The sequence below is a fragment of the Zingiber officinale genome, chromosome 4A (assembly GCF_018446385.1).
Source record: "Zingiber officinale cultivar Zhangliang chromosome 4A, Zo_v1.1, whole genome shotgun sequence".
NCBI lineage: Eukaryota > Viridiplantae > Streptophyta > Magnoliopsida > Zingiberales > Zingiberaceae > Zingiber > Zingiber officinale.
In genome coordinates this window covers 104,774,216-104,790,002 of record NC_055992.1, presented here as the reverse complement: position 1 = coordinate 104,790,002, position 15,787 = coordinate 104,774,216, and the positions used below count along the sequence as shown (strand labels likewise).

Here is a 15,787-nt window from a genome sequence, read left to right as displayed (position 1 = left end):
TATTGCTTGCATTAGTGAGCTTCGAATGGATAGATGCACTTTTGGAATATTATGTGAGATGGTAAGAGATATTGGAGATTTAAAAGACAACAAAAATATATCTCTACAAGAAGTAGTTGCTATGTTTGTGTATGTTTTTGCTCACCCAAAAAAAAAAAGAACAATGAGTCTATTATTTTTACGAAGTGGAGAAATTATCAGTCATCATTTTAATAGTTGCCTTCTAGCAATCTTGAAATTGCATGCCATTTTGCTTAAAATACCAGTTCCTATTACTGAAGATTGTTAAGATGATCGTTGGCAGTGTTTCAAGGTACTTTGCATTTGTATTTTTTAAAATTATAACTTATTGGAAACAAAAAAAAAAAACTAGGTTCTTTAGGTGCTTTGGATGGTACATTAGTCAAAGTCACACTTCCTTCTGATCAAAAGCCTCGATATCACACTAGAAAAGAAAATATAGCTTTAAATGTATTGGGTGTTTGTTGTCCAAACATGTAGTTTATATATGTTTTACCTAGATGAGAGGGTTATGCACATGATGGTTGTGTGCTTAGATATGCTATAATTAGGCATGATGATCTTAAAGTTCCTTAAGGTACAATTAGTCTTGGACTAGCTAGTTATATTTTCAATATAAAACTTCATTCAAACTTATAATTAATGCAAAATATTTTTGTTTGTATTTTTGAAGGTTGTTATTATTTGGTGGATTATGGATATTGTAATGTGGATGGACTTTTAGCTCTTTTTTAAGGGCAACGGTACCATCTAAATGAGTTTCATGGTCACCGACCACATACAGCCGAAAAATATTTTAATATGAAACATTCTAAGGCCAAAAATGTGATTGAGAGATGTTTTGGGTTGCTAAAAGGGAGATGGAAAATATTAGCTTGCCTCTCATTTTTCCCAATTGAAACTTAAGTGCGCATTATTTTAGTTTGTTGCCTTTACACAATTTGATTCAAAAGTACATGATTTTCGATCCACAAGAGTTGGAAGCACTTGAAGAAGAAGACATGGAAGTGCACACTTTAAAGATGATGAATATGTGACAAGTATCAGCCCAACAGAAGAATGGACCAACTTTAGAAATACATTGGCACATGAAATGTTTAATCATTAGAGAGAATGATCATATCCTTGACCATTTGTAGGCAAGGGGATATGTTAATGATATTCTTATTGCATTTTCATGAATGTTTCAACGTGTTTGTCATGTTTAAAAGACAATTGTTCTAATTTAATTGTTTTTCATTTATTTCAGTACTTGTTTTATTTTGATTTATATATTATTTATGATGGAATAAATTTTATTTCTCAATAAATTTGTTATCACATGTTACAGTTTTTTGTAACAATGATCCTTTTTACTCATAACTTTTAATGATTTAACATTATTATGTGTAAGAATGGAGGAAGATTAAAGAGTTCAAGGACGTGAGAGAAATAAATGCTTCTGGAAAGTAAATGAGGTTCAAGTATTAATTGCAACTCTTTAAGATATGGCTTGTGATCCTTCATGGAAGATGGATGGTGGTTTTAAAAGCAATTATATGGCTGAGGTGCATAGGAGAATACTAAGAAAGATCCCTACTCTTATAAAACAAGTTATACCTCATCTTGAATCAAAGATCAAGTAGTTAAAGATAAGATTTCATATTATTGACATGTGTAGGCAAAGTGGATGTCAATGAAATGATGTGGAGAAAAAATAATATGTGAAAAGCAATGATTTATAGTTACTGTAGATAATTTTATATTTTTTACCATCTTAAATCTTTCTTTTCATATTTCTTTAAGCTTTTTTCAATCATGCATATTTTATATTTTATAGACTCACAAAGAGGCAAAAGGAATGTGAGATTTCAAATTTTTATATTTGAATTAACTTGAATTAGTCTATGGAAGAGATAGAGCTACTAGCGTTGTTGCTCAAGGGTATGTAGATGTTATTTGCAATTTGGAAGTTGATCAAAATGATAAAATTGGAGGTGAAAATCTAAGTGCATTCTACCATTCTTCAAATGAGTATGAAGAAGATAATAATGTGTATTTTGAATCAGAATTAGCCCCAACTACTTCACATAACATTGATGTGATAAAGTCGACTACAAAATATAAACAACCATTAACAACTGGAGATAAACTTGCAAAAAAAAAAAAAAAACAACAATAATGCACTTGGATATTGGGACACAACTAAAAGACATAAACAATGGATTTTGCACTTTTATGGATGATTTTAATGTAAATTTTGCAACCATTGCAAATGTCATGGCAGAAGAGAATTTGTAGGAAAAAATTACTTCAGAAAGAATGAAAGATGTAATTACTGAGCTAATGAACCTTAGCCTTCCTAGTGGTGATGTATTCAAAGCAGCTAATATATTCACTGCAGATAAGGACAAGATTAATGTACTGTTCAATCTTCCTTCAGAGTTGCGAAGGAATTACGTGCTTAGTCTAGTTGTCTCCTCCTTAAATATGTAGATAATGATGTTGGATTTTGTGGAAATTACTTTGGCAATGGCTGTTATGCTAAATTTTGTGATAGCATTGCTGAGTTTTGAGATGATCTTATTGGATTTTGTGGAAACTATCTTAGGATAGTTATTATGCTAGATTTTGTGATAGTAATGCTATTTATGATAGTTATTATGTTAGATTTTGTGATAGTAGTGTTGTTTTGTGATAACAGTATTGTTTTGTGATAGCTATTAAAGAATTAACATTATACAGTTTGTTTCTTTTGCTTGACAAAGTCCAACTGCTGGTTGCTTATACCTCGTTTAATTTGTGATTTGAAGAATGTCGAGCATTTTGTCATTTAATTACATTCGTTTGGGCATAAAATTATGATTGCTTATAGAAGTAAACCACATTTGAAATAACAATTATTTAAAGAAAATGTGATTTGATTACATGCCTATGAATGCAAATATCCATATTGCTTGCTTATTTTGATACACTGCAATGTTGTTTCACTATGGTTGTATATAGGTGTACAAGGAGCCGTTGTAAATAAATTGACTAAAAATTGCTCTATCTCATGCAGATAGGAATTCTCAATATAATAGGCATTCGCATAAGAGAAAGCATTTAAGGGCAATCATATGTTTATTGTGTTTTCATTTAATTTCAAATGGTAAGTAAATAATACTATGATCTATATAAATTTTAAAGGGACTTGTGGTTAATAGGAATAGCAAATAATAACTCCATTGTATTTTAAGGGTAAATCAAATAATTATCCTATAAGAATATTATGATTTATTTTAAGGATAAATATAATATTTGTTACATTTGTATTTTTAAATTTTTGGCAAATCAAACAGTAATATTTACAATCATATTTAATTAGAGCTTATAAATTAAATAGTAATATTGGAATGACTAAATTCATATTTATTTCAGTTTACTATCAAATTCATTCATATTTTTATTCTTATACCCAAACTAAAAATGTAAAATTTGACTTCCGATTCAATATTTGAAGGCAATTTTCTATCTAACTACTTAAAAATAATAATTTTGATAGTAAAATGCATGAGTTATTATTTTAATAATTAATAAAAGAGTTTTTTTTTATGACTTTACTAAAAGAGATTATTATACTTTTATGGATTCCAACTGGATAATTTTGACAAGAAAATCAAAATAGGTCCAAAAAAAAACCCAACCACCACTTCAATGTTTCATGCACTCGCTACATATAAAAATCTCTAACCCCTTTGAGAAATTTTATTTCCACTCTTACCTATAAAATTTTATTTACTTAACTCCCTTATATAAACATCTTATCTAATTATCCTTTATATTTTTTTAATACAAAATATTTAAAATTAAGTATAATTCTTTTTAAATCTAATATTTTAAATTAAAATTAAATATATTTTCTATCAAATTAAGTATGATTTTTTTTAATTTAATATAATTCCACCTAAATTCAGCATAATTTAAAAAAAATTAATATATTTTTTATCCAATTAAATATATTTAAAGAGAATCTAGTACAATGAAAAAAAATCATATTATAAAAAATATATTAGATTTTAATTTAATGTATTGAATTTAAAAAAATATATATTTATTTTTTTAACTTCTTAAATTAAATCATATAAAATATAATAAAATAAATTAGTATCAATTATATTGGGTGAAAGTGGAAATAAAATTTTTGGGATAGGAGTACTGCATGCAAAAGACGAAGTTACGATGGGAAGTGCAGTCAAATTTTCCCTTCTTCTATTTTACATTTTTACTAATTACAAATTCGTAATTAACGCTATCTCTTAACACGGTTAATGAAATTGGACGAGATAATAATTTAATGACGAAAACCTGAGGACATTTTGAATAAATGTAAAAGTTCAGGTGGGGAAATGAGAAATGGAAGTTTCCCTACCATACTCCGTCTGCCTTAAATGGCGTCATGGTTTCCGCCATAACAGAAGATGGTTTGGATCGAGTGAGGCAAACCAAAGATCCGCGTTCCAATTTTTCCCGATTTCAGCAAGCCGAACGCGTATTGATTCCGTGGAGGATTTCTATTTGGTTTTGGCAATCGATCGAAGGGAGGCGCCGCGATGGAGATGGCGAATCAGACGGAAGCGCCGCCTCCCCGGCCGCCGCATCCGCAGTCGGAGGCCAAGAAGGAAGGAAGGGACGGATGGAAGGCGAGCGATTGGTTCGGAGGTGCAAAGCCGCTGCCTGTGTTTGCTTTATTCGCCCTCGTCCTGCTTCTCACTGTGCTATCGGGAGTCCATCGCGTTTCGTTCCTTGATCGGTTCCTCCCGCCACCGCCAGAAGCGGAACAAAAAGGTGAATCCTTTATCTAAGATCCATCTCTTCTTTGACTTCTCCATTCCGATGCCCCAAATAGTGAAACACTATTTGGGGAGATAAGCCGGAAATGGAAGATAGCGCTACTTTACATTCTCATCTGTGTCATCGGATCAAGTTTTTTGTGGAATCCATTAGGGTTTCGTCACTTCGTCCTCCTCATTCGTTTCCTGGAACTCGAGCGGCGAGTGTTTCCCTGTTCTATTGATGACGGACCCCCTGTCTCTACTGGATCATTTTCCAGGGAAATAGAAGACGTGTCTCTCTGTATCTTGTTGATCCGAGCTCTAACAGACGCTCGTAGCCTGAATCCAATATTAGGCTTGAATCCAGTCTTTTAGATCATATGCTTTTGATAAAAATCAAAATCTTCGTGGTGGTTTTCTGAAACTTAGCTTTTTTGCTGAAGAAGATATCGTGTGAAGTAACTTTGTGATCGATTCACCACTTTTTAGTTCTTACAATTGCAAATTGTGCTCAAGGTTCAGTGGACGAATCCCTCGGCGGCCTGCTCTCCCTTGCATTTGATGAAGCCTCTTGCAGAAGCCGATTCGAGTCTGCCAAACTGTTGAAACCTCTGAACCACACCCCTTCTCCATATCTCTTAGAGAAGCTACGAAGCTACGAAGCTCTCCACAGAAAATGCGGCCCGAACACCGAGCTCTACCGCGAGAGCATCAGGCAGTTGACCTCCAACCGCAGCGGCGGCGGCCCGACGGAGTGCAACTACGTGGTGTGGTTGCCACAGCATGGCTTGGGCAACAGGATGATTAGCATAACCTCTGCTTTCCTCTACGCTCTCCTCAACGACAAAGTCCTACTGCTCTTCTTCCCTGACTACATGAACGGCCTCTTCTGCGAGCCGTTCCCCAACACCACTTGGCTTCTACCTTCTGACTTCCCTATCACGCATATGACCTCGATCTTCGATAAAGATCCAAATCGATATGGGAATTTGCTCAGAGATAAGATCCTCCGTAATGACATGAACATCACCAATGCTTCGATTCCGCTGCCAGCTTATCTGTATCTTCACCTCGTACATAACAACAATGACTACGACAGAATGTTCTACTGCGAAGATGCTCAGTTGCTGCTTCGACAGTTCCCATGGTTATTGCTGAGATCGAACCAGTATTTTGTCCCAGCTTTGTTTCTCATACCGATGTTCGAGCAGGAGCTCAGCTTGCTCTTCCCCGAGAGGACGACCGTGTTTCATCTCCTGGGAAGGTATCTCTTCCATCCATCCAACGCAGTTTGGGGCCACGTAACAAGGTACTACCAAGCATACCTAGCAAATGCAGAAGAAATATTGGGCGTCCAGATCAGGACATTTGCAGAAGTCGATCTCCACAGGCACTCGAGTTATATAATGAACTGCGCGATCTCAAAGAACTTGCTGCCCGATCTCGATACGAAAGACGCCGCTGCTCTTTCAGACACCGTCCGAGTCAAACTGAAAGCTGTCCTCGTGACCAGTTTGAAGAGTGAGTACTTCGAGAGGATAAGGGACGCGTACTATAGGAATGCGACGGCGACAGGAGAGGTGATCGGCGTCTATCAGCCGAGCCATGAAGAGAAACAATTCACAGAGAAGTTGGATCACAACGTGAAGGCTCTCGCAGAGATTTATCTCTTGAGCTTGAGCGACTCGTTGATTACGAGTCAATATTCTACGTTTGGGTATGTGGCGCAAGGGCTGGGTGGAATTCGACCGTGGTTGCTCGTGAGGCTCGATGATGAGAACCTTTGCCTGCAATCCTCGACGATGGAACCCTGCTTCCACTTCCCTCCCTCGTTTGAGTGTAAGTCGAGAAGGGAACTGGACCTCGGCTCCGTGGTTCCATATTTGAGACACTGTGAAGACAAGGCCGGTGGTATCAAATTGTTTTATTAGTAAGTTTTGAGTTGACTTACTACTGAGTTTGGAGAGTACTGGTAGCGTATAAAGTTGAGTCAGCTGTGTGCAGAACTATACATGAGGATTCACATGAGGAATTTCAAGTGATGATACTCGTGTTTAGATGATACAATTTGTACTTGTGGTTGTCGATCTCAGTGAGGATTAGAGGCCTGATGTATTGATAAAGTATTTAATAGAATAAATTAAAAGATTAAAATTTGAATTTTAATATGAATAAATATTTTGAATGTTCATCAGCTGGTTACGCTAACTAATTTTTGAGATAATGAATTCGGTCTCATAAAATTTTTTTATTAATTATTGAGGTAAATCACAAAGTACTATGTCAACTGCCTATTAAAAAAAATTATTTGTTAATTTGTTGAATTGGAGACTAGATTCTTATAGAAAAAGAAGCAATTTACCGCTGTATATGCATAATCACGTAAAATATTTAAATACGATGCAGTAATATCATTATTTTTCAAAAGAAGATTATTTTTGAAAATTATACATATTCGTGGGTGCTTTGGATTTGTGTAAAATTTAACTATACCAAACCACAGTTTGAGATATTGTTTTATTTAATGAATTTTACTACTACATCAACATGCAAATGCATTGCAGACTAAATCACAAAACCTAACATAATATTTCATAGACAAACTAGCAGAAACAGATCTCTTGCTCAAGCACTAGTGTCTCTCTATTATCTTGATCATGTCAAACAAAGCTACAGAATGCTAAACATGAACTTTGTCCCTTTGAATCTGAATTATAAGCTGCGGTCTCTCTATTAACAGTAGGAAATGTATCAGAAAGATGAAAGACCAGAGATTTGCCGAAGCTTTTCGTAAGACAACCAGAAAACAAACCGTCAAGAGCCTAGCCTTGCACATGTAAGGAAAAAGCCCTTCCATAGGGCACTAAGACCTTTGTGCTTGACCACTGGTATCAAACACATCTCCCTTAATATATGGTATCAAATAATTATTTATCATATTGTCTCTTAACCTATTATGAAGTGAGGTTTTAATTGTTTTTATTACTAAAATCACTCTTTCTATAGTTACAATTGCGTAATAGCAATGCTAGCTTTAAAAGTAAAAATACCAAGTGATACTGTTGATATTTCTTCAATTGACCGATCCTTTTAGCAAGCTCGTTGATCCCTTGTTTGGAAGCTGAGTCAGATGGTGGGATTTGGGGACGAGGATGAGGATGTTGACAAAGAGAGAACCTAGATCTAGGGCCTCCACGAGCGTTCTAGGTTTTTCACCTTCTGGTAGAGCAAGAAAAGACGATCGAAAATGGTACCATGGACCTGCGCACACCATAAGCAGAGCGCACGGGAGCGTTAGAGTAAGAATCAGGGAAGAGGTCCCTTGTGTAGACCCTTCGATGCTAAAATCAGGAGTAGTACAAAGCGAAAAGTGCAGGAAGAAGATCAATAGTAGTACTAGAATAGATGTGTGCGAGCGTGCGTACCTGACCAACGGAGAGGACCTTTCTTTTTATATTGTCTCTCATAATCTCCACAATTATGAGACATCAGAGAATGTCAGGTGTCAGGGCATATCAGGTGATAGATGATGTATGACAGACTCCATTAGGTAGAGAAAGATTTCGCTTCATGCATGTGGTAGCGCATTGGAATATTCCCTGATGAATAACTGGTATTCTCTGACAAGTAGTTGTGGTTTCCTAACATTGTTGTTTTCTGACAATAGTCTGATTGAAGTGGAGCAGGCCGGTAGTAAACTGAGAGTCTTACCCATGAGAAATGAGGGGACTGTGCCCTAGGGGTTCGACCGGGGTAGAGCTGGCCAAGAGTAGACTTAGAGATGTGCCCAGGAGAAGTGGGGGACTGAGCCTTATGAGTCCGACCTGCATGAAGCTGATCGGGAGTAGACTGAGAGTTATGCCCAAGAAAAGAAAAGTGGGGGGGGGGGGGGGGGCTAAGACCTGGGGGTCCGACCGACGTAGAGCCGGTTGATAACAAGTATTTTGACGTATTATATTGGCTTTTGTATTTGTCATTTTTTATCCTTCGTATGTTTAATTCCGTATTAATATCATGTTTTATGAGTATAAATATATTTTTGACTTAATTATAAATTTTCCTAAAAATTTGACATTATTTCACAATTGTGTAGGGAATTAAAGAAGAGTCATGGACTAGGATTGAGTTGGATTGAATTTGGTTTGATTTGGAGGTCAAAGAGAGGAAATCCAGAGCTGAATCAATATGAACCCTTGATCCAGATTTGGAATAATATAGATCATTGGATCAAATCTGAAGCAAATTAAATAAAGGATTCAGATATGATTAATTATAGCGGTTCATCAAGATCTGGATTGATCAGGGCCGTCGAATCGGATTTGGGATATAAAACTCACGAAGCACATCTTCTTCTCTGGTTTTTCTGCTCCCCCGACGCTTCTCGCGCGGACAGTACCCACGCACGCTGCCACTTCTTCTTCCTCCTTCACCAACGACCGACGACCACCTCTGCTCATCCATCACCGCCGGCCAACCATCCATAACCCAACCTTCTCCCCATCTTCTCCATCTTTCTCACGGAAGACACTCGACGCCTCGAGCTTCTCCACACGCAGCTTCACGCGACACCGACACGCTACCACTCCTCTCTTCTCCATCTTCATCTCGAGGCCGGCGGTCCACCTTTTCACAGTCAACTCTTCTCTTCGGGTTAAGAAGAGGAGAGCATACCACCTGTTCCAGACAGCACCTTCTTCGACATCAGCTCCCTCTTCGCATTCCGACGAATCTGAGTAAGACGTCCTCTTCATCAGATTTCTGCAGCAGCCCTCTTTGGCATAGTTATTTTGTTTGAATTGATTGTTAATGTTTGTTAAGTGAGATTGAATGCTTGTATTGATTGTAGGTGCAGCGGAGGCCGGCAAGAAGGGGGTGAATTGCCTGCACAAATTAAAACTACCCTCCTCGGATCTTTCAACTCGAAAGTGCAATAGCAATAATAAAAAGTAACTTAAAACAATAAAGCTAAACTGAAGGATAGAGAAGACTAGGAGTTAACCTGGTTACAACCAAGAAGGTTGTTAATCTAGGGCGATGAAAAGCGCGCACTAGAAAAATCTCCTTCTCTGAAGGCGGAGAAGCCTTTTACACTCTTATAGCTCAGAACTATTGCTAGGAATTGATTATAGAGTTGATGGAACAGTTGATGTCTAATTCCTAGTTCCAGAGGCCTTTATATAGCGTCTGGAAATTCTATCTGGATGTCCGAGGCACCTCCAATAGAGGTCCAAGACGCCTCTATCGAGAGAGTGGATAAAGGTTTATCCGAAAGCTCAACGTTCACTTCTGCTAGGTCCGAGGTGCCTCCAACAGGCATTGAAGGCGCCTTCAAGCTGGAGGCGCCTTCAAGCTGGCTGGCAACTTTTTCCAGCTTGCTTGCTTCTTTGCTTCGTCTTCCGAAGTCCCGTTCTTTTGGGTGATTTCGGCCAACTGAAATAGGGCTCACCCGAACCCAATTTTCGGCCTTCTCCTCGAGCAGCCTTCTTCCCGGCTTAACGTTCCTCGAACGTCGCGCACGTTCTTCTCGCCCACCGGTGTACTCTTCCGCAGCTCTCTCATCCTTCAGACGCACCGAGCCCGTCGGCTCACTTCCCGTGCTGTCCTTCTCGCTAGCTGCGTCTTCCGCTCAACTTCCTGCGCTCCTAAGCTCCTGCACACTCAGACACAGGGGTCAAACACAAAGCAGGACCTAACCAACTTGATTGATCACATCAAAACACCCGCGGGGTCCAACATTGATTTGATTCCCCATGTTTCAATTTTTGCATGTACTTTGCTTAGTTTACTTACTGCTCACCAAGTGTTCGTTGAAATGCTCCAACCATCTTTGTCATCCTAGTTTTGCATTTTTCTTAGCTTAAGCATGATCGACACGACCATGTGGAGATGTTGCTTGGGTCGTGTAGATCTACACGGCCAGGTTCTGGTCATGCTTGCTAAGGTGACACGGTCGTGTCATTCTCCTTCTCTAGTGAAGCTACACGGCCTGCCTGCTCCTCACGGCCAAAGTCATTTTCCTCCTTGCTCCTTTGGCATGGCCGCGTGACTCACTTGGCCAGTGTTGTATTCCTTTGCTTGTTGCCTAGATCGACCACGAACATCATTTCTTTTCCAAATTTGACTCTTGTAGACAAAAAATACACGAGCAGATCTCTAAACAAAGAAAAGTATTTATGCTGAAAGTAAGATAAAGAGTATGAAAGTGCATAGACAAAACATGCGCAAAATATGTGAATGTGTTTCAAAACATGCTAAACAAGTGTATATAATCTATACACATCATGAATGTCGAGTGAACATAAAGCTACCGGTGTGCGCTCGACCGGGCAAAGCCCGAGCAAGTTTAAGGATATTTAGCCTTATAAAACTCTCAACATATGATCGACCGGGTGAAGGCCAAGCGAATATAAAGTTGCCTATGTGTGTTCGACTGGGCAAAGCCTGGGCAAGTTTAAGGGTACTCGGTCTCATGAAACTCTCAATAATACAACCAGCTTAATGACCGATCAAGATATATTCAACAGAAGGTATTCTCAAATACAATTAGCTTAATGATTGACTGAGATATATTCAACAGACGATATTCTCAATATACGGGCGGCTTAATGGATGGCCAGAATATATTCAACAGATGGTATTCTCAGCATACGGTCGTCTTAATGGATGTCCAAGATATATTCAACAACGGTATTCTCAACATACGACCAGCTTAATGACTGGCCGGGATATATTCAGAAGATAAGCGATCGACAACATTAAGACAACCTAGTAAACTCGTCGGAGAATATTTCCTCAAAGCTGCTTCATTAAACTTATCAGTTACAATGATATACTCCTTCGGTTATTTCATCAAGGCCCCAAGTCATAATGACAAAGAAGGTACATCTACGGCAGAAAAAAGATTCCTCGGAATATTATCACATGACGTCTAGGTTGTACTTCTCGCATCTTATAACAAACTAGGGACCACCTCATGATCGCGGAGGTTATGTGAGGTAGTATAAAAAGGGAATCCTCTCCGCTGGCAAGGTACACAAACATCTTTATTTGAAACTCTACTTTTTGGCATTTTTTCCGTGACTATTCTTTTTCCACTTTCGAGAGAGGAAACTAACCTGAGCGTCGGAGAGCCTAGCCAGGGATTTCCACGCTAGTCTTAGGTCACTAAAGCTTTGTTGGCTCGTCTGACTGTGCGCAAGATCGTTGAAGAGTTTCCTTCCGATCTCAAGAAGCTCATTGTTCGTCGATCAACCACCCTTCCGAGCCAGCGCACCATCTCATTGCCTTCAAACAGGATCATTGAGTTTCAACTGTCTTGGATTAACAACCTCTCCGGTTGCAAACCATGTAAATTCTTTTGTGTCCCTTACTTTGTTTTTATGTTTTTATTTTTTGTTAAACTAACGCATGTTCCTTGCTAAGTTTTGAAAGCGAAAGAAGTGCTGACTTTATTTCAGGGCTATTTATCCCTCTCTAGTCGGCCTTCACTGTACCAACAACTGACCCCAAAAGAAGATTACAAAATTGCCTCCCCAAAAGAAGATTACAAAATTGCCTGGTGGAAGAGAAGGTCAATCAAGAGCATTAGGGATTACTAAGCGATGGTCGGTAAGAATCTTAAATTGCAACCGTATTTGGTCTAAGTCACCTCCGTTAATGTCCGATATTATGGACTCATACTAGAAGGTGGAGGCTGCAGAGATCATGGCTAAGCTTAGAGGCAAAGGAGATGGAAAGCGACATGACAAAAACGTGAAAATAAAACAAGAGACAAAGCCTTACGTTGCAAATTGTCGAAGAGAGAGAGGGATGGTTGAAGCGTGAAGATGACGAAGACAAAGAATGTAGCGACATTTTTTTCGTTGGTAGCTCTAATATAGTTAGGGCTCGAAATTCCAGCCGTTGGAACTGGGAGACGAAAAGGAGGGCTATCGCGTTGAACCGTTGGATCACACACCCGAATTCATGAAATCTCAATCGTCGTCTCACACTAATCTCCTAGCATGGCCATGACACATAGCAGCCCCTCGACTAGTCAACATTAATTATAAGACAAGACGCGTCCATCATTACTTGGATACATCAGCATGCGTATCGCTCACATTAATGGTGCATGACTTGTAGATTCTCAAAGCATACAATGTTACAGTGGTAAAGTTGTCCACGTCAACTCTATATCCCGAATGGGAAGTCTAACATAAATATTTAACAGACCAGTTAGTGGAAATTAGGCCTCCTTCAACTAGACTTGGAGAGGGGGGAGACTTGTGATGTGGTGAATATGGGAACTCATATGTGATGTGGCTTAATCAAAGGTCTTGGTCAAAAGTCAAGCAGAACATGGAGGCCAAAGTGGTCACCCGACTCCTTCAGCTCGGTCATCTAACTCCTCCTACCCGGTCAATAGACCTCTTTGACTTGGTTTACTAGATTCCTTCAACTCAGTCACTCGTAGTTGAGACCTACATCTTATGTAGCTTTGTTGTATCATTTTTCCTGAAGAATGTGGGTAACGTAGTCGTTTCTCTCGAAAGTCATGGGCAATGTAGTCGTTTCTCCCGAAAGACATGGGCAAACACATGGGTAATGTAAGGGCACAACTGCAACCCTATATAAAGTCGCCCGCTCTCGCGGGCACAGGGAGGCACATATAATTATATAAACTCTTCTACTATTCCACAACTTTTACTTTTCTCTAGCCCGTTACTAACTTAAACGTCGGAGTGGTCAACCGAGTCTAATCTCAGTGCCTATTCTAACATCTTGTGATGTATCTGTAGGAAATTTGTGATCCCTTTTGCCACTGCGTTATTTGCGAACAGTCAACTCAAAACTGGTACAGACAAGGGGAATCTGACTGTTTAATTAAAACAAAGCATTGTGATGGTCCTTGTGGATGCTCACACAATATGATTTCTGCCCAGTGCTCTGAATGTCAAAGTGAAGAAATTCAACCAAGCGGGGGTAAACGACGGGAGTAACTATGACTCTCTTAAGGCCAAATGCCTCGTCATCTAATTAGTGACGCGCATGAATAGATTAACGAGATTCCCATTGTCCTTGTCTACTATCCGGTGAAACCACAACCAAGGGAACGGGCTTGGTAGAATCAGCGGGAAAAGAAGACCCTGTTGTGCTTGACTCTAGTCCGACTTTTTGAAATGACTTGAGAGGTGTAGGATAAGTAGGAGCCGGCTTGTCTGCGAAATTGAAATACCACTACTTTTAACATTATTTTACTTATTCCATGAGTTGGAAGTAGGGCACAACCCCTCTTTTTGGCTTGAAGGCCTGCCTCATGGGTCGATCTGGGTGGAAGACATTGTCAGGTGGGGAGTTTGGCTAGGGCGACACATTTGTTAAAAGATAACGCAGGTGTCCTAAGATGAGCTCAATGAGAACAGAAATCTTATGTAGGACAAAAGGGTAAAAGCTCGTTTGATTTTGATTTCTAGTACAAATATGAACCGTGAAAGTGTGGCCTATCAATCCTTTAGGCCTTCAAAATTTGAAGCCTCCACGACAGTTGCTCTTTGCTGACTCACCCAACAACGATCTTAGACAGGAACACTCACAATTGTTTAGAGTTGTAAATGAATCAAACATTCATAAACAAGCTTGACGTTCAATTTGATAAGAGTTTGTTTATGTTCGTTTAATATACGTAAGATTAATTAAATGAACAAATTTGAACGATTCGTTAAATTAAACGAACAAGCTTAAACACATATTGTTCATGAGCTCACTAACATTTGTAAATAATATTCGTGAACAAAGTTTATTAATCCTGTCCGAATGTTGAGTCGACGGGCACTGGGGACGTGGCACTCTCGGTGCCTTCCGTGTAGACCTCTTAAGGATGTGGATCTCTGGTGTTCCTGCAAGCATAAAACCAAGCCGGGAAGGGATTCCCGGCGATGGCCCTCCGACGTTTAAGTTAGGCACCGGCGAGGAGAAATCAAAGCAAAGTAACAAGACTGTAGCTACAGTGAATGAATGGCGCATACCCCCGTTGAAGTCTGGGGGTACTTATATAGGACTTCCTAAAGGCGCGTGCACGCTCCCCAAGGCGTGCACGCTTCTCAGAGCATACTTGTAATGAGTGTGCTAGAAAAGCGTGTCTGACGTCATACCTTACAGACCGAGTATATCTCTGACGTGACAATGGAAGCTTCCTCCGTACGATCCTCTGCTTGATCCAGCCGCTGACCATACTGTCTGTTGGCGACACTTGTCTCGTGGAAGATATCACTAGCTACTCCTTTTGTCTGTTGTGGGCCGAGCGGGAGAGTTGCTCGGTCGACCAGCTACTCGGCCAGCTAGCCGCTCGGGCGATACAGTAGCTGGGCCGCCCCTTGTCCGCTCGGTCATCTTCTTTCCCGCACTTGGGGACTTGTGAGCGTCGGAAACTCAACTCTCGCCGAGTTGTCATATCGCCGACTCGGGCGTTGCCTACGCCGATCGGCTGAACCCCTGTTGCTCGGTGCAACCTGCGTCGATCGGCTGAACCCCTGTCGCTCGGTGCAGCTTGCGTCGGTCAGCTGAACCCTGTCGCTGACTCTTGACTTTGACTTCCATATTGCCGCTGACCCCTATACGGTTCAGCCTCCCCTTTAACCATCAGATCATTTATGAATCATATTTATCAATAAAACTCTTATTAATATGCTAAGTAAATAAAGTAACTTTAGAATGAACAAATAAATTTATAATATCATGCTAAAAAATCAATCAAATAAGTTTGAATTGATAGTTTAATAACATCTAAATGAATTTAACTTAAGTCAAGTTTAAACCAAACTTAAGCTCATAAAAAAGGAATTATGCTAAGTTTTAACAATCATTTTAATGGTTTAATTTATTTTAGATTCGGCTAGACTTATTTACAACCCTTTATTCTAGCCATCTACTTGGTAATCTTCTTATAATATGAAATTAGCATAACCAGTGAAGAAAACTATTTCTGTGGACCA

At 39.3% G+C, this 15,787-nt stretch overlaps 1 protein-coding gene across 1 annotated transcript; it reads left to right on the top strand.

Moving 5' to 3' along the window:
- The first annotated feature begins 4,582 nt into the window (after positions 1-4,582).
- Positions 4,583-6,745, top strand: LOC121972576 (probable fucosyltransferase 8). The gene is made up of 2 exons (XM_042524229.1): positions 4,583-4,827; positions 5,331-6,745. The coding sequence occupies exons 1-2, from the start codon at positions 4,593-4,595 to the stop codon at positions 6,743-6,745; spliced, it is 1,650 nt and encodes a 549-aa protein (XP_042380163.1). The 5' UTR covers positions 4,583-4,592.
- The last annotated feature ends 9,042 nt before the right edge of the window (positions 6,746-15,787 follow it).